The sequence below is a fragment of the Harpia harpyja genome, chromosome Z (assembly GCF_026419915.1).
Source record: "Harpia harpyja isolate bHarHar1 chromosome Z, bHarHar1 primary haplotype, whole genome shotgun sequence".
Lineage (NCBI taxonomy): Eukaryota > Metazoa > Chordata > Aves > Accipitriformes > Accipitridae > Harpia > Harpia harpyja.
This window is the reverse complement of record NC_068969.1, coordinates 80,334,955-80,356,318: the sequence shown is the minus strand read 5'-3', so window position 1 is coordinate 80,356,318 and position 21,364 is coordinate 80,334,955. Positions and strand designations below refer to the sequence as shown.

The 21,364-nt window shown below is 35.7% G+C and overlaps 1 protein-coding gene across 7 annotated transcripts in view; it reads left to right on the top strand.

Annotated features, from left to right (window-relative positions):
• CNTLN (centlein) overlaps positions 1-21,364 on the top strand; it is a 198,779-nt gene that overhangs the window by 84,410 nt on the left and 93,005 nt on the right. For 5 of the 7 annotated variants that reach the window (XM_052777310.1, XM_052777315.1, XM_052777308.1 and 2 more), the window contains 4 exons: positions 4,901-5,074; positions 11,295-11,420; positions 16,293-16,414; positions 19,247-19,372. In XM_052777310.1, the coding sequence (XP_052633270.1) occupies positions 4,901-5,074; positions 11,295-11,420; positions 16,293-16,414; positions 19,247-19,372 (548 nt within the window). The remainder of the gene's footprint in view (positions 1-4,900; positions 5,075-11,294; positions 11,421-16,292; positions 16,415-19,246; positions 19,373-21,364) is intronic. The other 2 variants (XM_052777313.1, XM_052777312.1) reach the window with 2 other exon arrangements.

Here is a 21,364-nt window from a genome sequence, read left to right as displayed (position 1 = left end):
GTTTCCTAGCTCAGATATTCTGGTAAAGGTGTACATGCTTCCTCTAGTCTGAGCTGTGTGTGTAAACTCTTTGTGTTACTGAGGGAAAAGATATTTTAGCCTTTACTGAGCCAGTGTGTGCCTGTTGGCCAGTTTGTGGTTGAAGCAGAGTGAGCTGGCATCTGCTTACAGAGAGACTGTGCAGGCTTTTTCTGTCTCCTCCTAGCTGGTGGTTTTGGTACTGTGCAGTGTTGCCATAGCTTCGTGTTGGGGAAGTTGAGGGGGAGCAGGAGTACGCGTAAGGCTGTTATTAGTTCTGAAGCTCTTAGATATCCATACCCTTGACACCTGCTCTCTTTTGCTGGTTCATGAAAGTCATGCAGAATAGAGGTATGTTGGAGCATAGCTGTATTTTCTCCATATCGTTCGGTACTGTTTGTGATCTCTGACAACAGCGGCATTGAAAAGGTGGCATTGGATTCCCTTCCCTAAGTACAGTGTAGATGGTTCCCCTAGTGGTAGAGCTTTGTGGTGAAGATGGTGCTTATGCTTCATCTTGATTAGAGCATCCAGAAAACATCAGCTGTATCTTACTTTGAAAAGACATGTAAGCATAAGAGGAGTGAGAGAACTGCTTGGTAGAAATAAATACTTTCTTGATTGTATTTGTTGTTTAAAACAAATAAGCCTCTGACATTTATTTGGAATGTATGTTTGGCATGTTAAATTGAGTTTCAGTATGAAAAAACTATGTATCTGCTGTGATAAAATAGCATATGATATAAACTGATTTTACTAAGTGAAAGAAGAAACCATTATTCTATTAAGCTAGACTTTGTAATGCAGGTAGAATTTAATCTAAGTTGCTTAAACCTGAGAGAAAGCCTTCATTTGCTGCACTCAACATGTAGATGGATAGGCTGTGAAGAGGGTCAACGTTATGTCTACACTGAAATGATCATCTCGTGGAAATTTTAGTTTTAGACATTGGATTCAGAATAGACTTTAGAAAGTGAACCTTCATGGAACTCTTTCTTGAGGTGAGTTGCTGTTTCAGTTCATAAGATCAAAGATCTACAATGATAATTCTGAGACAGAAGCTGTGGAAGAACCTGGTGCTGCCTTTTAGCATGTAACTAGTTTTCGTTTTTCTGGATTGCAGATTTCTGTTCCTTGCTGTGAAACTGGACTACATTCTTTGGATGTTGAATGTTTTCTGCAGTCTTGAAACACAATACTGTGCTTTTTTTCTGATAATGTTAGGATTTTTAAATCAGAGCTCCATTATAGTCCAAATTATTTGCCATTTTGGCCTTACTAATTGTAGTGTTTCCCTTAGTTCTTAGATTAAAAATAAGACTTCAGATGTAAAGCTAGAAAGTGAAAAGCCAAGGAAAGGTCACATTTCTTTCCAAGGACCTGACGAAACTGCACTTCTTTCTTCATTCATAAACCTTGGAACTCTGGGTCGTTCGTAGAGTCATATTTTATACAGAAGGAATTGAGGTTCTCATAATAGCCAAATCTTTCCACTAAATAATTTGGTTTTGGTGATTTCTTTGCTCTTAACCAAGGATAACTGGAACATAGAAGTGTAGTAATATAAAGTTAAATAGACATGAATCTGAAACAAAAGACCAGAGAGAGAAATTTCATCCAGCTTTCTGTCTTTAAAAGATCTCTTTTCACATCTTAAAAATTCATGTTTACAAATTCTCCTGATATTTAGGTAAACAAAGTCTTCTAGGCTAGGAAATGTAGAAGAATATTTATCAAATAGTGAAGGATATGTTAGATTTAACAGAACATGATACCCAGCTCTTCTTCAACTGGAGTCCATTGATAAGGAAAACCTTAATTTTTAAATAGATCTCTTCAGGTTACATCTACGTTCTTAGAATTCCTGAAACTGAAGAAACTTCATATGCATGATTTAAAAATTGAGCAGGTTTTGACAATATCGTAGATGCAAATTATATAGAAAGGTCTGTATTGGTAACAGTGATCTGCTGAATATTTTTAGGAATTTTGGAGGTATAAGTTAAGATGTAAGACTGGTTTTGTTGCGTTCAGTTTTCAAAAAAAAAAAGCGTGTGTATGCATATGCACAAAGACTGTTGTAAGAGTTTTATTAGAAACTGTGCCCTTACAGTATTTTAATTTGAAGTAAGTATCACTGCATGGTAATTTCTGGAGGTCTCTTTTGGGAGAAGAAGAGAGTAGGGGAAAAAATAACAACAAAGAACGAACACTGTTCATATAAAAGTCCTATTAAAGTCAGTAGCAGAATTTCATTGACATAGAGGAGCAAGGATTTGATATATTCTGTGACTCTTAAATGGTTTACATTTCAAAACACTCTGCATTTCATTTTTGAAAGAAGAGATTAAAAAGTAGTGATACAGTAAGAAGTTAATCATTAGCTAAATTTGTGTAATTCTCATGGTTTAAAAGTCAGCAACATTTAACAGTTGTAGACTTCTTAAAGTAACAGTAATATAAATTAAAATGATTATAACAGATTGAAGCTGCTGATTCTTTTTAGTTACTAATGTAATAGTACAACTTATGTTACACGTAGAAGTCTTTTACATGTAGCTGAGCTATGAATAATATGCAACAAGTTGGTAGTTGTGTTTCTCTTAATAAGAAAAAATAAAGTTCAAGTAAAAAAGAATTAATTATATAACTTAAGTATAACTACATTTCCTTTATCTACTGGCACTATTTCTGTCTTTTCTGTCTTCTAGGTCTTGTTGGATTTTTTTTTTTCCTTTTTATAATAAAATAGTGCTAAGATTTTGGTGAAGTGAACAAAAAGCCCAGTTTTCTTTTAAATGTTCTTTTCAATGCATGGCTTGTCTACTCCTCATTTTTTTATTTTCCTTTTTTTCCCTCTGTGTAGAGTTTTCTTTTAGTTATAAACTGGCCTTTTGCTGATCATAGGTGGAAATGACATCTGTTTGTAACTACACATGACCTAAATTATGCAAAATGAGCAACAGAAATTATTTAAGGAACAGTCGGCAAAAGCATGGGCAAGTTTACTCTCTGACAACATTCCTGTGCTTGTTTGCTGTATGAGGAGTTATGCTTTTTCTGAAATAAATGCTTGGTATTTCTAACTTGGGATTTTTTTGTAGGAAGTGTGAGTTTATAGTACACTTTTATGAAAATCTTCATGTTCTTCATTTAAAGAAATAAAATGGTAAGGCCCATTAATCTGTTTCTGTCAAATACTAAGCTTACTAGGGTGTCTGCTTGCTTGATTTTAATCAACTTTGGACCATCTCATTTCTTGATTGGCATGAATTTAGAGAAGTTTTGGGTTGCTTAACCTTTTTTACACTGCCTTTTCTGATTTTTGCCAGTGTACCCGATTTGTTTAACTTGGGGCATATCAGTAATTGAAATAGTAGGAACAAGTGATAATTGTACCAGGTTCTTTCTTCTCTATTGAAATGAGTATTTGTGTTAAGAATATGCTCAAACAGTTGCAATGAAGTCAGGTTGTCAGAACTTTGCTAATTAGGGAAAGTATGTGTAAAATAAAACTTTTAGTTAGTCTTGAGAAAGTTGTCTTCTGGATCAAGCTTTGTTGATTGAAGACTTTACTGTTTCCTAGATGCTCATCATTGCTGTCACAGCACTGCTGGCAATAGCGGTTTCATGAGTTTGCCCCAATCAGTGCAGTACAAGGTCAGCTGTGTCAGCTCAAGCGACTTACATTGACTTTTTAAACTAACCTGCCCTTTTATTTATGCAATCGATTAGGGAGGGGGTTTGTGCCATCCCTTCTTTCAGCAATAGTGTTGGGGTGCTAACCTCCAGCTGTCTGGATGCATTGACCATCTGGGAATTATATTATCATCTGGCACAGTTGTTGCAAGGTGAATGTCTGTCCCCAGCCTTAAAGCACTGCGGAGGATTTTGAGCTGAAGCATTTCACTTTGTGATTTCTATAGACTGCCACAACAAGCATATTGCAGTTGCTTATGCTAAGGTAATGATGTTTTGCCTTGTGGTTGTAACGCAGTGTGGTATGATCACAGGCAGTTAATGAAAACTCAACTGACAAAGAGTAATTTATCAAGCCATGGTAACTTGACCACTCTTGGTCACATGTACACACATGAGTCTGCTGTTGGACATTGGGAATGTTACTTAAAGATAGCTGGTACCAACAAAAAAGTGGTTTGGTCTGAACAGGCTTTGTAACAGGGCCAAGGTGAGCAGCGTGCGGCAGTGTTGTATTGTGAACGGATTGATAGCTCGGAAGGGTCCTGGAATTCAATGGCTTCGTGAAGCAACATATCTGCCTTGAGTAATACTGTGATCTAGAATTACCGTCTATTTTTTCACTAAGTCTTCAGTTTGACCACAACATTCGTGCTGTCTTGAGTTTATGGAAATGGTAGATACAAGATGTAGATTTACATTAAAGAGGTACTTTTTTGAGGCAGTTTTTAACTAAGAATATCTTTATTGACAGAATATACAGTTAAGGTGGGGGGTTTTTCCCATGTTTGATAGGCCAGTGATACTTGCCAACTTGAAATTTCACCAGAAACAAGTCTAAGAGGTAAAATATTTTGTCAAGAAATTTTGACAGCATGTGAGATACGAAATGGCATAGTAGAATAAGTTGCTGCAGAAGAAACATCTGTATAAAACAAGCATTGTTAAGACTGTAAATTTGGATTTGGAAAATAGGTGGTGATGTGAAAATGTTAGTTAACACTTTGGGGTCTGGTTTTGATTATGGATTCATGAGTCATTTACAAAAGCAGAATTATTTACAGCTCTCACTTTTCTGTAATATTGGTAATGTTGTGTTTCTCTAGGCAGTTTTATGTAAATGATTTGTTATGCTTCTGATTTTTTGTTACTAACATAATATACCTGTACTATCATTTTCTAGGTATTTCAACAGCCATCTTTAAGTGAGTTAGAGTGTCTTATTACAATGCAAAAATCTGAAATCGAGCTTTTACAGGAAAAATTGAAAAAAGCAAGTCTTAACGTAGCAGAGCATAATTTGTATGCCAGAGATACCCTGGAAAGCAGCAATATAAGGACAGGAAGAAAGCATGAGGTAGGATAGTTTTATTGTCTTGTGTATTTGTGTCTAAGTCAGGCTGCTAAAGCCAAGCATTTTTGCTCAAGGGTCCAGATAATAATTTTAATATCTGTTGATGCTGCTTACAATTCTGGAAGCTTGTTTCAATGGTTCTTGTGTTATCTGCCAAAGACTTGTTAAAATAGCTGTTGGGAGTAGAAGGTTTTACCTTATTAAATAATGAATAAGGGATTCTTAATTAAATGAAATATTTGAAGGATAAATTCTTTGTAGGTTCATTAAAATAAACATTTATCAAGTATTTTGTGGTGTTTGTCAGAATAACTGTATTTCCCTGGAAGGAAAATGAGAGAAATAGAAGTGTTTATTACAATGAATTTATAAATGAAAAAGATTTTTTTTTTTCAAATTCTAATTTTTGAAGTATGATGTAATATTTTTTCTATGAAGAATGACAACAATGTCCTTCTGAAGTTTGTACTTTTGACTTTTTATTACTCTGTATAGTGCTAGACTGCCTTTTTCAGGATGACTTGCTGTTAAATTTAGGCACCAGGTAACAGTAACATCTATAAACTATAGCTAATGAAATAAATCTGTAAATAATTTTATGGCTTAAATTGATTTATTAAATTAACCAAAGTTACAATGTTTTTCACTGTGTTCAGCCTCTTTATCATCTAATTTTTTTTTTTTTATTGTGATTGTATAGAATATGGGAAACTTGGAAGAGATTTCTGTAGCAAGGAAGCAAATAAGAACATGCTTCTGTGTGGTATAATCTACAAGTGTCAACCATCGTGTTTTGCTTCCTTAGGAATCTCCTAGTTTTCCCACATTTGGTATCTCATAACATTTCCATTGAAAACTGTATGGCTTGTTCTTTCTCAATACCCTGCACTGTATGCTATTTTTGGGAAAGGGCATATTTTAGAACATTTGTTTAGGAGCATGTGGTGGTGCCTCTGTGAAAATGTGTTTAAGAAAGGACAAAATGCTGCACAGGCAGTGTAGAGTGAAGAATAGAAGGTGAGAAACATCCCTGCAAACACCAAGGTCAGAGAAGGAGAAGAGGGAGAAAGTGCTCCAAGTGCCGGAGCAGGTATTTCCCTGCAGCCCACGGAGAGGACCACCATGGAGTGGATGCCCACACTACAGCTTGTGGAAGAGCCCACACCAGAGCAGACATATTCACTCATGGAAACAGCAGTGTGTGGAGAGGAGTCCATGCTGGAATAGGTTCTTCTGACAGGAACTGTTGACCCATGGAGGACCCACTCTGGAGCAGGTTTATCCTGAAGGACTTCAGCCTGTGGAAGGGCCCCGTGCTGGAGCTGGGGAAAAGCGTGAGGAAGAAAGAGCGGCCAAGAGGAGCTGTTATGGACTGACTGTAATCCCTGCTCCCCACTGCGCAGCAGGAGGTAGAGGAGTCAGGAGTGAAGGAGAGAAATTGAGCCTGGGAAGTAGGGTGGGGAAGAAGGTGTTGGTTTAATATACTGTTTATTTCTTACTACCCAAATCTATTTTAAGTGGCAGTAACTTAAATTAATATTCCCCAAGTTGAATCTGCCCATGACGGTGAATGGTAAGCAATCTCCATTTCTTTGTCTCAACCCACGAGCTTTTTCATCCTATTTTCTCCCCCTGTCCTGGTGAGGAAGGAGAGTGAGCGAGCAATCAGGTGGGTATTTGACCCTTTGCCAAGGTTAACGCACCACAACGTCACTTCTTGTTTCCTCAGAATAATGTGAATGAGAGTACTGTGTTTGCCATGAACTGATCACTGTGTCAGGAATAAAGCCATTACTCTCCCTTGAGTAATACTAAATACAAACTTTAAAATCCTATTGTAGAGAATCTTTTTGTGTTTTGAGATGTAGATCCTAGTCACGCTCTTTCAATACTCAGGGTTGTTCGATAATGTGCACTTCTTCACATATGCACGCGGTCTCTATTAAAACTTTTGGGAACTAAATTGACAGGCTACAAATCCTTTGTATTTAGGCAAGACAGTAAGGAAAATTGTAGAAACATTCTGGCTTTAGGATCACAAAATATATATATAAAATAGAAAACGTAGTACTGCTGTCTTTACTGATTTTCCCTTGCAATGAAATATCTTCCCATTACCTTGTTTTTCAGTCTTCTATGACAGAAGTATTCATGACAGAAGTTATTAGCGCATGATTTGACAGGAAGAATAGGTTGGATTTGTAGTTCTTGTTTTACAATGGTGATCCTTTTGGCCTCGCAAAGACTCTGTCATGTTAACCCTTCATCCCCCCCTTATGTGCATTCCCAGGATACAAGAACAAATAAGCATGGAATCACTTCTGATCAGAATGACATTGCTTTGATTACTTTCTGCTCTGAAAAGCCAAAGATTTTGAAAGAAGAAATAATTGGAAAGATGTTAAAAAGAAGGGCCTGGCACAAACCAGAAACTTGCCACTAGTGTGATAAATTGGGATGTGTGGCCATATGACTGTATGCTTCTACCTATGTTTGGTTCTGCAGAATGCAATGACATATATACATCTATAGGCTAGTGGTGTTTTTTGTGAATTGCAAAAATTCAAATCCCTTGCTTACAGTCATACAGAGTAATAGAAACAACTTACTGTGTGAGGCAGATGATGTGGTGGTTAAAAGCTTTGTTAAATGTGCATGTGTGGTGTCATTTTTCTTGATACTGTTAAGCGTGTACTTAGAGGCAATGGTAACCCTCATAGTCTAGTCTCTGTGGAAGGTGGTACAGCTGAGTGCCATTTTGTATGAAGACTTAAGAGTCAGTTGCTCGATCTTCCTAGTGCTCTTTTTGGAGCTTAAACTTTGTAACTTTGTGAGCTATGCATGATTTCTGTTACCTAATTAAACTGCCACCAGTATGTCTGCTGGCTGGTTCAGTAACACAGACCTTGTTTTTTTATAGCTAAGCTTTCCCATTGTATGATGCATGGGAATTATAATTGCCTTTTATTGGTATACATTGTATAGCATTCTTCTAAGTCTATAATGTCAAGATATTAAAAGGCATGAGTTAACTTGCAGTGCTGATAAAATTCCTGTTGAAACGTAGTGAATCAAGAATTTGCCATTTTTCCTCTCCAAAAAAACCCACCTGTATCTTGTCAGCCTCTGGTTCAGCTTCAACAATGTTTCTGTTTCTTCAACTGATAAAAAAACATCAAGATTTCTGCGCATTGTCTTCAGTGCTGTATCCTGGAAGACATTGATCTGAGCTGTGTGTGCAGAAGAGCTCTCTGAGAGATTTCAGTAAGAGTTCCAGCTTCCCTTGTGGCTTTTTTTTTTTTTTCCTTCTTTTGGGACTCCATCCAACACAAAACCTGTTGAATTCAAGAACGTGACTATTTCCAGCTTTGTCCCATGGTGTCTTTCACTGTGCAGACAGGTATCAGAAGGTTGTTTAGAAAGAGGCATCTTTTCTTTTTCTGCTTACTGTACCTCCATTAACAGTTAATGTGTGTCACATCCACTTACCAGCTATTTTTTGCATAAAATCTTGTCACAAAGTTTCATATCTATTAATATTACAAAGCCTGTTTATTTCTGGTTTTCTGCTATTTGGCTTAGTCTTTGGTAAACATGTTTTAGGATCATTTGATGAAAAATCTTTTGTTACCCTTTAATGACCTGGATTAACATTCTTCGCTCATAAAACCGGACTTTTTCTGTACTCCTAAACATTTAGGAGATGTTTAAAACATTACAATTTGTGTATGAATTTAATACAGGAATGTCTAAATTTACTGTAGAATATGAGGACTGAATTAAAAATTAGATGCTTAAACCTGGCAGCAGCAGCGAAGTTTGCAGTTGTGAGAAGGGTATTACAGATGCCATCTTCCAAACTGAGTTTTGCAGCACCCCCAGGCAATCAAATTACAGTGTATTTTACTACACAGTCTCTTCTGTCTTGGTAGGAAAATCAAACTGCCTTCTTAGCAAAGATTGCCTTCAAACTACTTAAGTGTAGCTGTAAAGCCCAGACCCAGCTTCTTCTATCCACAGACCTCTAGTCTGCTCACTAAACAGGTAAAAATGTATTCAAACAATAGAATGTTTCTTAATACCCATCACCAATCCCACATGTTTTCACAGGGAATTATTTCCATGTCCACGAATAGTTAGAATTCTCTTTCTCACTTTTTTCCATGCCTTGGCCCTGTGAAAAAAATTCACAGCGCAATCCCAGGTAGCTATATATAAAGTCTGTGTGTGTGTGTGTGTGTGTGTGTGTGTATATATATATATATATATATATATATAAAAAGAAAAACTGTTGTGTATTAATTGTATCTGATCACCTTTGATTAAAGCAGCAAGACTGAATTTTTACATTGTTCTGCTTTTTCTTCTCTTTTCTCCATTCCTCCGTAGACTCTCTCTACCTAGTTAGTCTTAGCAGTCTGGTGCTGGTTGGTCCACTTCTTTTCCTTTGTTATCCTTCTCTTTGGCAACAAATGCAGTACTTTGAGCTTTTATTCCTGATTTCAGAGAAATTTATTCCTGATTTTAGAGAAATCATGTATTTTCCAAGTCTTCTGTATACAAACATAAAGTTTAACTAGGAGACATTTCTTGAAAAAATATTGCATTCTGGATTTTTAGGAAAAATCAGTATGGGTATGCAATAATTAGGAAATGTGGAATATAGGAATTTTATTTAAATCTTGGTTTTATTCAAGAAATCTGGGATTTTGAAGATGAGTATGTTTTTTGATATGTTGGTCTTCAAATGTTTTGCTTCAGACACCTGAAAGGGATCAGTTTGGTTTTGTGCAATGTTAACATCTTTACTGATTAATGTCAGCATCTATTAACTGAAGTAAACTTTTGGATCTCTCTACCAGAATTATTAGAAAAAAAACATAAATCAGTAATTTTACTATTTCAAAGAGATCTACTCTTAGTTAGTACAATGTTATACTGACAATATAAACCCATAAATTTGGAAATATTGTTTTAAATGTTCATTAAAACTTTCTTCTAGTTTTATCTGTTATATAAGGGAACTGACAGGAATATACAAAATATGTCCATTTGTCATTCATATTTTAATTGTACTAAAATTCCTTCCAGATGTTAGGGTTTGGGTTTTCTTTTTGTTTCGTTGGTTTTGTTTGGGTTTGGGGTTTTTTTCCATCTCATTCAGGCACATTTCAGAATCAAAAGAACCGAACACGAAATTACAAAATAACCTTGGCAATATTTAAATTCTTAAATATGTGATATTGTTATTTTCTGATATTTCATGGTTATTATTTTTTTCCTCCTTTTTGGAAACTCATACGATTTAAAGGTAAAGTGTGACATACAGTGTAAAAGTGTTGAAATATATAGTATTCAAGAAGACTTTATCCTAAATTTCTTTTGTTGTAAATCAGTTATTTTACAGTGGAAATGGCAGCATGCAACGACAATAATCACAAATAATCTTAAGTTTTGTTTGACTTTATGTATTTACGTAATAGCATTTTACCTTATTGGTATTAAGTGTGTGTTAGTATTTATCTGTCCTTAACCAAAGTTATTCAGAAAATCAGAAAGTCTAATTTGATGAGGTCTGTCTGTCTTTGCCATAAGGACATATGACATAGAATGAACAAGAAAGCTGCCCAGTTTAAGTGTTACTTTTGCATATTCTTTCTCCAGATTGCTATATGAAGCTGTACATAATATAAACACATATTCTTGTCTCTAGTTAGTCACATTATAGTTAATGACCATATGGTCATTATGGTATAAGATCTACTGTCTGTTGTATTTATATTCCTCAAGCATATTGTTCCTTCAACTTCACAGTGTGTTAAACTATTTCAAAGGGAAAAAATCCTTTCCCTCTTGTTTCTGGTTGTCCTATCAAGTGTAACCTTGGACCCTTATAGAGCAATTAGACCAGCCTCTATCCCCTCCTTTGTAATGAGGTTTCTTGCATTTCTGAGTCTATAACCCTTTAGTCTTCCCTAATGGGACATCATTATTCTGAAAGAAACAATGTAAATGTAAATGAATATTCTCATTAACGAGTCACAGAGAAACCTTTAGTGGTAGCGCTGTGGTAATTCTGCTTGTTATTTCTCTGGTATTCCATGCAGATTTTTTTTTTTATAATTCATTATTAGTATTCAAAATTACTTCTTCTTTAATTCTGCATGTCTTTCATAATCCGGTGTTCCAACTAGTTCAACCATGTCCTTGTTTTATTCTCCAGGAACCACCTGTGAAACGTTCAAGGTCTCTGTCCCCAAAGAGCTCTTTTAGAGAGTCAGAGGAGCTAAGGAAGCTTAAAATAGCTGAAAGAAAGATTGAAAACTTGGAGAAGACACTACAACTAAAGGTGAACATTAAAAAAAAAAACAAAACAAAACCAACTCTCTAGCTATAAGCTTGCATAGATAAAGATATACCAAAATAAACAGACATTTTAAAAATGCAAAATGCACATATCGTTTTGGCCTGTAAGTGTGTTAGCATAAGAGAGCACTCTCCATTAGTTTGCCTTTTTTCTTTACTGCTAGAGATCTTGTGTTGGTAGTCCTGCAGTCCTATGGAAGCCTAATTTGAGCTGTCATCAAGATTATGTACTTGTTAAATACATTTTCAACATTTGTCTGAGAATATATATTCTGAGAAACTAATGTATGTATAAAGAAATAAAATGAAGCAGAAAGTACAAAGATTTTTTTTTTTTTTTTTTGTACAGTGAAGCCAGTATTTTAAAATGCTGAAGTCAGTTAGTTGGAACAGATTTACCCCTTGTACTCTGGGAAGTTATGGCTCAGAAGTTGTTGTTCTAACAAATGCTGTAAAAAAACCCAACAAACACCACCCGCCCCTCCCCTTCCCAACCCTTGGTAGAAGAGCTTAATTGAGCATGTATTACAATTTCCCATTTTGTCTCCATTTTATAGATTTTTGTTCATCTAGTTTTTTTACTTCAGAAATAGTACCTTTTAAATGCCCCATTTGTTTCAAATTGCAACTCGGAATGCAAAACCCAAACCCTGTTTTCTTAAACATTTACAATTCATCTACTCTCCCCTCTCCCTGTGTACTTGAGAGAGTTTACTGTAGTGTTTTAACACACATAGAGTATATGACCAGGAAAGATGATTTACATTTCAAATTCAGTCGTACAGGCCGTCTTGCTCCCTTGTTCCTGGGAGTCAGAAGATTGAGTTTGTTTTGTTTTTCTCTCTGTTGAGAAATCTGAGGCAGCTCATCCTACCAGCTCTACCTGAGAACTGGCCTTTGGTAGGCCTCCTCTTAGTTGGCCTGCCAGATGCTCAGTCATGCTACAGATTATTCTGGCACTTTGGACTACTGCTGCTCCGCCCTTGGCAGCAAAGCTCTCGCATCGGTGTGTATGGTTGCTGTCTTAAATAATAGAGTTCCACATTTCTTAGTGTTTTGTTCTGGAAAGACGAGTGAAGAGAAGCACTTAGATTTTTCTAAGCAGATACAGGTCTGATGACCTCGTAACATAATTTTTACCGGTTGCCATACTGCCTTTGTCATTTCTTCCCTTTCATCTTAAAGCATAATTTAGGAATCTGTGTAGCTTTATTATGTTGCAAGTATGGCATCTCAATTTATCACAGCTGTTAATCCATGAGGCCTTTAAGGGCTAAGTCTTCTATCTCCCTTTGAAACTGAATATATGAACTCCTTGCATTTTCTCTAGGAAGCCTACTTGGCTTCTTTTGCAGAATGTTTTAACTGATTGAAAAGAAGCTTTAGAGGCCCAGGTATTAAACACTGTTGTGGCACTACATTCAGAATTCAATGAGGCTGTTGCCAGCATGACAGTGCACTCAGCTGTCGTAACATTAACATCAGAATAATTCTGTTGGTATTGTATGATTTCTTGATATTAACCTTCTCTCAGGCATTACTTCCAACAAAGAATAATGCATGTGATTAACATTTTCGAAACTGGCGCTTGCATTATTACCTCCTCAAGCAAAGTGTTGACTGTATGATTACTTGAAATATACTTGCTCAGAAAAAAAAGCTTGCTCTATCAATAAACATACTGATGATGCATATCCTGAAGATGAAATTGTGACTTTATCCATCAGTCTGTCTGAAAAATTTGTAACAATAAAAAAAAAGATGAACAGCTTTATTTATGGGGTTTTCAGGAACAGAAATATTTGATGACCGTCAGTATTACAAAGGAACAGAAAAGGGCAAGGTCCCATTCATAGGATTTTTCCAGTTTTCCTCAGCTGACTCATTTCTGGTCAAGGAATTGGCTCTTACTGTCTTTATTGCTAATAAAAATACGGTAATCATGTAAGTGCAGCATGTCCTTAGTTTTGGTACAGAATTGGCTTCATTTCTGCACTCCAGGACATACTAAAAAGCAATAGATTTACTTATTACTTTACAGTAATACCTGATTGCACCCTTGTTTAGGGAAGAGAGTGTCAGAGTAAATAAGAGTATTTCATGGATTCTGAATAACAAATTGTCAAGCCGTTACTTAGAATGGTCCAAAGCATTAGTACATCAATCTACTGTTGGTCTTTAAGAAGTGGGTAGGAGTTTGGGTGCTGAGAGTTGGATATTGTTATGAACAAAGAATATGTTCTCTTCTCCCATATTATGTTTCTAGAACTGTGATCTTTGCCGTAGCCTAGAGGAGATATTCCTGGCTTTAACTGGAACGTTTTCAAAAGCGATGGGAGATCTTCCCTTTAAATTTTCTCATCCTTTTTGTTTAAAGTTCTAAAATTTTGGAGAGAATTAGAACTAGAATATGTATATCAGTCTTTAGGGCCACCTTAATAACTTGTTTATGTGAGCGAGGGCACACTGTTATATTTAGTTTAGATTTCATATATAGTCCTGTTCCATGTAGGTGTTAGATGCCAAAAATATATTAATATTGTGGCTTTTCCACATAACTACTTGAGGAAAAAACTATTTTTGTAATGGTCAGGTTCCTCACTTCTTGTCAGCCTAAGAAGAGTAGTCAAAGAATTGAATCCGTATGGTTTTTAAATTCCCTTGTAGTTCAGTTTTTGCTGTAACAGAAGTTGTTACAGGTCAATTTCAACAAAATTTTAAGTAGTGATTAGAATCTTCTGGCTTGTCTGAGCTGCCTGCAACTAACAAAATGACTTTTTTTCACAGGCAGTTGGGTTCTTCTTCTTGCAGATTGGACTTTGTCTTTTTGTCTTTCATTATGTCATGGGAAGTACTATAGAATGACAGTGGAGAGCTGGAGAATAACTTGGAGATCCAGCACTGCTAGAGATGGCTGTTCTGTCCCATTTCTGTCAATATATAGAAAACTGTATACAAGACAGTTTAATTATTAAAAAATACAATGTAATTCAATCAGAGAGAGATGGAGCTAACATTGTGGAAATTACAGTGTAAATTTAAAATTCTGAAGTGCTTAAGAATTCAATAAAAGAGGGTGATTAGGACAGTTAATTGTCTAATTTCTACTTCTGGAAGGGCAGAGCAACTGATAGGGGAAGGGAATAACTGTAATGGAATGGATAATGGAACAGGTAAGCAATAATGAAAAATCTAGATTCATAAATAGAAAAGGCCAAATTCTACACTTGGTTGCATCTCTGAAGGGGCACTGACACTAATAAACTTCTGAGGATTTATGTGGAAGACGTTATTTTCCAGTACCTTGCCAGACTTGATCAGATTTCACTAGCAATATCAAACAATTTCAGAACAATGATTTCATGAACTTCTCTTGAAAACACAGCATCTGTAACTGGGTTCTTGTAAAAATTTCCTGTTGCAGTGTCAAGCAAACCGTGGTAATAGTCTCTATGTCCTTTGTCATAAATTTATCTTGCTATTTGTGCAATTGTTTTTAATATCATTGTAGTATTTATATGAGCCACTTAAAACCAGTCAAAAGTACTTTTAAAGCAATTTAAATTTATAAATGTGTCTGGTTTAGAGGTTGTTTCAGAACAAAAAATCTACCACCACTTTGGGAAAATATTTAATGGTAAGGTCACTTTGGTACCTGCTTCTATACCTAAATCTGCTTTTTGTGTTACTTGAGTCACTTCCAGGAAACTTCTGGAATTTTATATATAGTAGCATCTGAAATTTTAGCTGGTATTTTTCAGCTTTGTTTATGCTTCATGAAAGCTGGGCTGTATTTTAGAAGCCAAGCTTAGTCTAGGTACTTTGTAGTTAGCACTACTGTAGAAACCTTTGCCATGTTTTTATAGTGGGATTTAATTTTTGTTGCTTGCAGCTCTGACTATTGATGGATCTTATTTATTGAGTAATGCTGAAAAGCCCTCCTTGCATATAAGAAGTAAATACATGCAAATAAAGTATTGTGATTTACCTAGAGGTTAAAGAACATGTTCTGTAGTTGCTCTACAAGCAGAGCTCCCATTGAACTAGAAATGAAGCACTGAGTGTAGATTTTACTACAGGATAATGTCTGGTGAATTCTTTACTGCTGTATGCCAGAATTTGACTTGCTTTATACTGTGGAATGTCCTCTTCTTAATGTTCATTTTTTTCAGAGCACAGTATTGTCACTTAGGAAAATCTCTTTTGTTATTCTGTAATTTAAATCAGGGTATATCTTAATTTTCAATCTATAAAAAGAGAGTACATTTTTTCCATATGGTTTTGATTGTATAAAAGCTATTGCAAAATTTGTTTTTATTTCTGGTTTGTTGCATAACTAAAGGACAAAGTCTGGGTGTTGCAGGTTTATATATATTTACAGAAATAAATTAATATATGAGGAAATCTTGAAGCCATTTAAATTTAGGGTTTTTTTGATGTGGACTTCAGTGTGGCCAGTGTTTCCCTCAAAAATACATAGATTAGTTTTCCATGGGGATAAAAAAAAAGAAAAAAGTATTTTTAAGGAAAAGACACTACCAACAGTCCTTTTTCAGTCTATGTATTTTTTGATGTATTAGGCCAATGCATTCACAAGATGAAAACTGACATTTTGATAGTAAATTTTTTAAAACTTCTCAGCAACATGAAAAAAATATTTAAGTAAATTTTGCCAAATGAGCAAAATTTACCAAGGTAGCAAGAAGAAAAAATTGACCTTGGGGATTGTGATTCCTGATCTTTCTCTTTAGATTTCTGAGGCTTTTGATAGTTAAACAGAACTTTTGTTTCATATGATCCATGTGATCTCTTGCATATTGCCCAACTCTAATTTTGTTTTTCTGGTGCTATACAGACTCAAGAAACTGATGAGCTAAGAGCAGCCCATGAACAACGGAAAGAGAGGCTGCAGATGTTACAGACCAACTACAGAGCACTAAAAGAGCAATTAAAGCAGTGGGAAGAGGGCGATAGCAGGTAAGTTACATAGCTCATTAAAATCATTTCCCTTACACAAGAAATCTGAGCAGAAGTATTATATAGGTATTCAAAAGAGAATTTGATTTGAAGGAAGAAGCTACTATGTGGTGATCAAGACTTTATCCTTTGTTAAAGCAGAATACATGGCATACCCCTATATGAGAGAAATTGCAGTTGAAACCAAGAGTAAAATGTATTGAGCTGACACCTTGACTTGTTTTATTTAGGATCTCACTGTAAGCCTGAGTACTGGACAAAGATCTGCTAGGGCTGCTTATTTATGCTTGTTTAATTCCCCAGTCGATTAATTTGTTGACTGTGTATGTTTTTAATTTTCTATAACAGAACAATTGCTCCTTATGTTTCAAATAGTTTTTAAAAATAATTCTATTCATTAAAAATATAGAAATAACAGCTTCTCTAACATTTAGTGATCCAAACATTAACTGAAGCTAATCCTAAAATCCCTTTCTTAATAGGGAAAAAAAGAGTATGTGCATGAAAAGCAGGGTGTTTTCGTCTGTTAAATGACTACAAAATCAATTATTTCTGATCATTCTACAAAAATATTGCAGTAACATATCGTTATTAATGGAAAGAAGAGTCTACCACATCAAAATTTAAATAGCAATTATTCTCTATATCATCCTCCCTTAAATTCTATACAGAACAGTGAAAATTTTATGCAGAGATTCTTTTTTTTAAGTCCTTAGCGCAGAGAATTTTTGGTAAACAGACACATCTGGAGGTATGAAGACATTTCTTATCGTTGCAGTTATTAGACACGGCTGAGGTACAGTTTTTCAGGCCCTGTTTCAAGAAAGTAATTTGAGCAGGTCCTTACATCCTAGTGGCTTTAGTAGGACTTCAGCATGCACCTACAGTTTAGTAAACACATATGTGTTTTACTAAAAATAATTCATTTTGTAATTAGAGTAATATTGACTAATCTTGACACAAACTTTGTAATTCTCTCTGACTGAAAAGAGAGTCACAGAAATTGCTGCAAAACTGGTAGCTGTTCAGAGAGTCCAGGATAACATAAAGTGTCCTATTGTGAATGATAAACTGTCCCTCATATATAAGTAATGCTTTGGCCTATCTAAGTAGATTTGCATTGCTTTGTAATACTATGGTATTTACTTAAGAATAGTTTGTCTTTTAAAAAGAAAAAAAAGTGTGGATGAAAATAACAGTAGGGTACAAATCTGCTACAGGCATTGGTAGCACAGGAAGATTTTTTTGAAGTATCACAGCATAAATAACAAATAGATTTGTTTAAATAAGAATGCAAAGGTTTTGTTTATTTGTGAAAAACATGGCTGATTTTATCTTCTAGCTCACTGTTTTAAATTCAGTGCAAGCTGGAAATGACTGAAACCTACTGAATGATAGTTACTTTATGCAATGAAATTATTTAATTCTGTGTCTAAAGCTAAGTAGGTGTTCATGGTCCACCAAGAGGCCAAGGCTCAAAAGATACAAAAATTCATCCTAGATAAAGACAGTAAAATCAAACCTGATACACAGTGAAGCACTGAGTGTTCTGGTTCCAATAGTTGAAAAAAAGGAAGAAAAGGAAAGGGAAAGGGAGACAAAAGCAAATTGCGTTACTGTTTAAAATAAATGTGACCAGCTTCTGTCCTGACAGGAATGTATTTAGCAAAAGTAGATACTGGGGAAGGTGTAATACTAAATCTTTATTCGGTCATCTGATTTTTTCATCTGTAATTAAGATGAGCTGAAAATTACAGGGTTTTGATAATTTTTGTCATCAGAACAAAACTGTATGAACCCACCATACTAAAAGAGGCTTGTTTTTCTTTTTTAATATGCTTAAACAAAGGACAGTAGCCAAGACACAAATAAAAACAGTCTGTAAATGGTCATGCCTTACAGTGTTACTTTGGTATCTCAAAAAGCTTTGTATCGCGGGTGTAATGTAAATAGTGCATTAAGAACTCACTATCAGGTACTTATGTGGCACTTCTGATCCTCTGTAAGTGATGGAGGACTCCATTCTTTCTAATTCTTCATAGATTAGAGTTTGTTATTGAGATGGCAGCTGATGGGACCTAATCTACCTGTCAGTGTACATACAACTTCCACTGACGTACGTGACTGCAAAGATGATAGGAGCATTAAGAGGTTACCACATTCTCGGAGAGTTTATTTCTATGTCCAGTAGGAATTTAGATTGCAGAGAGTTTTAAATTCATTTTATAAAGGATTTTTTAAATACAGTTTTTATCTTTTGCATTATTAGAGTATATAAAAATATTGTAATGACAGAAAAATTGTGAAATATTTTTGTTTTCTTTTTCTGTGCTTCTAAATTCAGTATGCTTTTTCCTGCTGCATCATCTTATCCATAGAGAGCTTATTCTCTCATTAGACTGTAGCTCAACAGTGTGATTTAGAGTGGACATTAGTGTAACTTCCAGATTGGTTTGCAGGGGCATTAGGGGACCCGGTGGGTCTCCCATTTTTTTGCAAGGGATTGTGTGACTGTTTCACCCTCTGCTTTCTCATACCAGTATTGTAAGGAATGTTGACAGAATGAATGTGGGTGACACTGCTCTGCCACATGTCAGTTGAGAGCCTTGGTGCCATACTAGCACGATGCCTGTCTGAAACTAGGTAATTGAACTTTTCTATAACACAGCATTTAAGGTTTCATGCCTCACAGAATGCATACATCATACAAGATTTGTATTCAGTAGATGCCGCAGTTTAAAGTTTTTATTTTCTGAAAGCAAGGATACTTTTATTCATGTGGTCCTAAAACATGTAGAAATTTGAGAACAAACTCTTTTTACTCATAAACAGGATTGAAAGCAGTAAAAGCAGATACCGGCATGCAGACCCCCATCAGCTTTGTCAAGAGGATTCTGATGCTGTGTGGAATGAACTGGCTTTTTTCAAAAGGGAACACAAAAAGCTGTTGATTGAAAAGTGAGTTCGTTTCTTAGATGGTGTTTACATAAAGAAACATTCTGCTCTTTTTTTCTGAAGATAGTGCTTTGCAGGCCACATAAGAGGAATTCCTTGCAAAATTCCAAGATAAAACCATCTTCTACCAAAAGCAGAAAAGGAAAACATAGGCTCTTTTTTTTTTTTTTCTTTTTTATTTTTTATCCTCTCCTCTTAAATCAGTGACAAGTTACAAGTTTGCTAGCACTAACAGAAACTGTATTCCATGATCTAGGGATTGTGTTAATTAATGTGGCTCTCATCTGTTGGAGGTGTCGCTCTTCATTAGCCTGTATTTTACACACTGCCGTGCTTCATTTTTGGAATGAGGTGGTGAGGGGATAACCTAGCCAGCCATCCTTGTTTGATCTCTGTGATACATACGCAATGCAGAATGCCTCAGCTCTCTTGGTTCCCTGCCCTGTCCTGCTAATCCCAGCTGAGCTCATTATGGTGTAGCCTTGCTGCTACTCCTGGAGCCAGAGCTGTCCAAGCTAATTACTGGTAGCAGCAGAGCTGCCTGTTAAGGGTCTGGTGTGGATCTGCTAACATGGTCCTTGGTAGTGACCTGCAAAAAGCACGAGGGAGTTGCTCTCTTTCTTGCTGTGCACAGCCTGTCCTTTGGGTTTAGTGCTGATCCCTTCACACAGCTCTTTTAGCTGTAGTAAGTGTAAAACTTGGTGAAGGAAACTCTTACTTTAGAAAACTTTGATCTCATAATTCATAGACTATTATACTCAGCCAGGCAAAGTAAGAAAATGTCCTTTTATACTAGACGAAAGGAAGTTAGTATGATATAATTAGCCCTTTGCTGCTATTTAACACTTTCTGTAAGTTGATTTTTTTTTTATTGAAGAATCAAGACATCATAGAAACTTTTATTCAGACTTTGTTTTTGTCAGCATTAAAGAAAATGTGTTTTCCCAATGGATCACAGTGTAAACCGATTTTGTGGAGATACCATGAAGGCTGCTATCACAGAATTTCAACAGCAAATTGTTTTGTAGTATATAAGTCCTTGGGTTACCCATAAGCTGCTTTAGCGTATTACATACAATATTGCCAGTAGCTGTGTTGCATGGGGTATTCCTATATCTGCCAGTTACAATTGTGTGCCTGTTCTTGTCACTTCATTGTCACATCTTTGTTTGCTGTTTTGAAACTATCACAACAAATTATCACATGTACTTCTTTTGTTTATTTTTATTTTTATGTAGGGAAGAGCACTTTCTTGTATACACATTATTGCAGTTATAATTCTTCTTCCATCACTAATCAACACATGCACCATAGGCAACGCTAACTCAGGAGCAGTAACATAAGCCTCTCCTTTTCACACAAAGCCATGAAAGAGAGATTGCTTGTGTATTGTGCACACCCTGAAGGTTGGTACAGTTGGACTGTTTTTCTAAAGCTCCTGTGCCAGTCACATTTATGGGGAGCACTCTTATGCCTAGTACATTGCAGATCAGTGGCCTTGACTAGATTGTGGTGAAGTGGCAGGAGCAAACAGTTGAGCTCTTAGAAATACAGAATTTTTAAGTCAAAATGAGTTCTTAAATTCTGCATAGTACTTGGTAAGAAGCCAGTGCACCATTGTGATCATTAAGGTGAACTCCTTGTCTGGGTTTAGGTGCTTTTTACTCCTTATGGGCAATGTAGCTTATTGGTAGTTGAAGTAAGGAAGGAATGAATACATAAATCCTGTGGTTTTTATATCTGCCTTCAACGTCTTTCTCTAAATAATGACTGTCTTTAATTTGTTGAAGCAAGTCAGCATGTCAAGATCTGAGCCCATTTTCTTAAGAAAGTCAATACTAAATTTGGTGTACTTTTTAGACCTGTGGATAGGTCTGCTTTATATTGCATGTATTCTTTCTTAAGCTGTGTGGGTAAAGGACATGATCTACAGAGTTGTACCAATTAATTATGTGTGATTTTACAAGCAGTGTAAGTAAATCAGGTTAGCCCGTA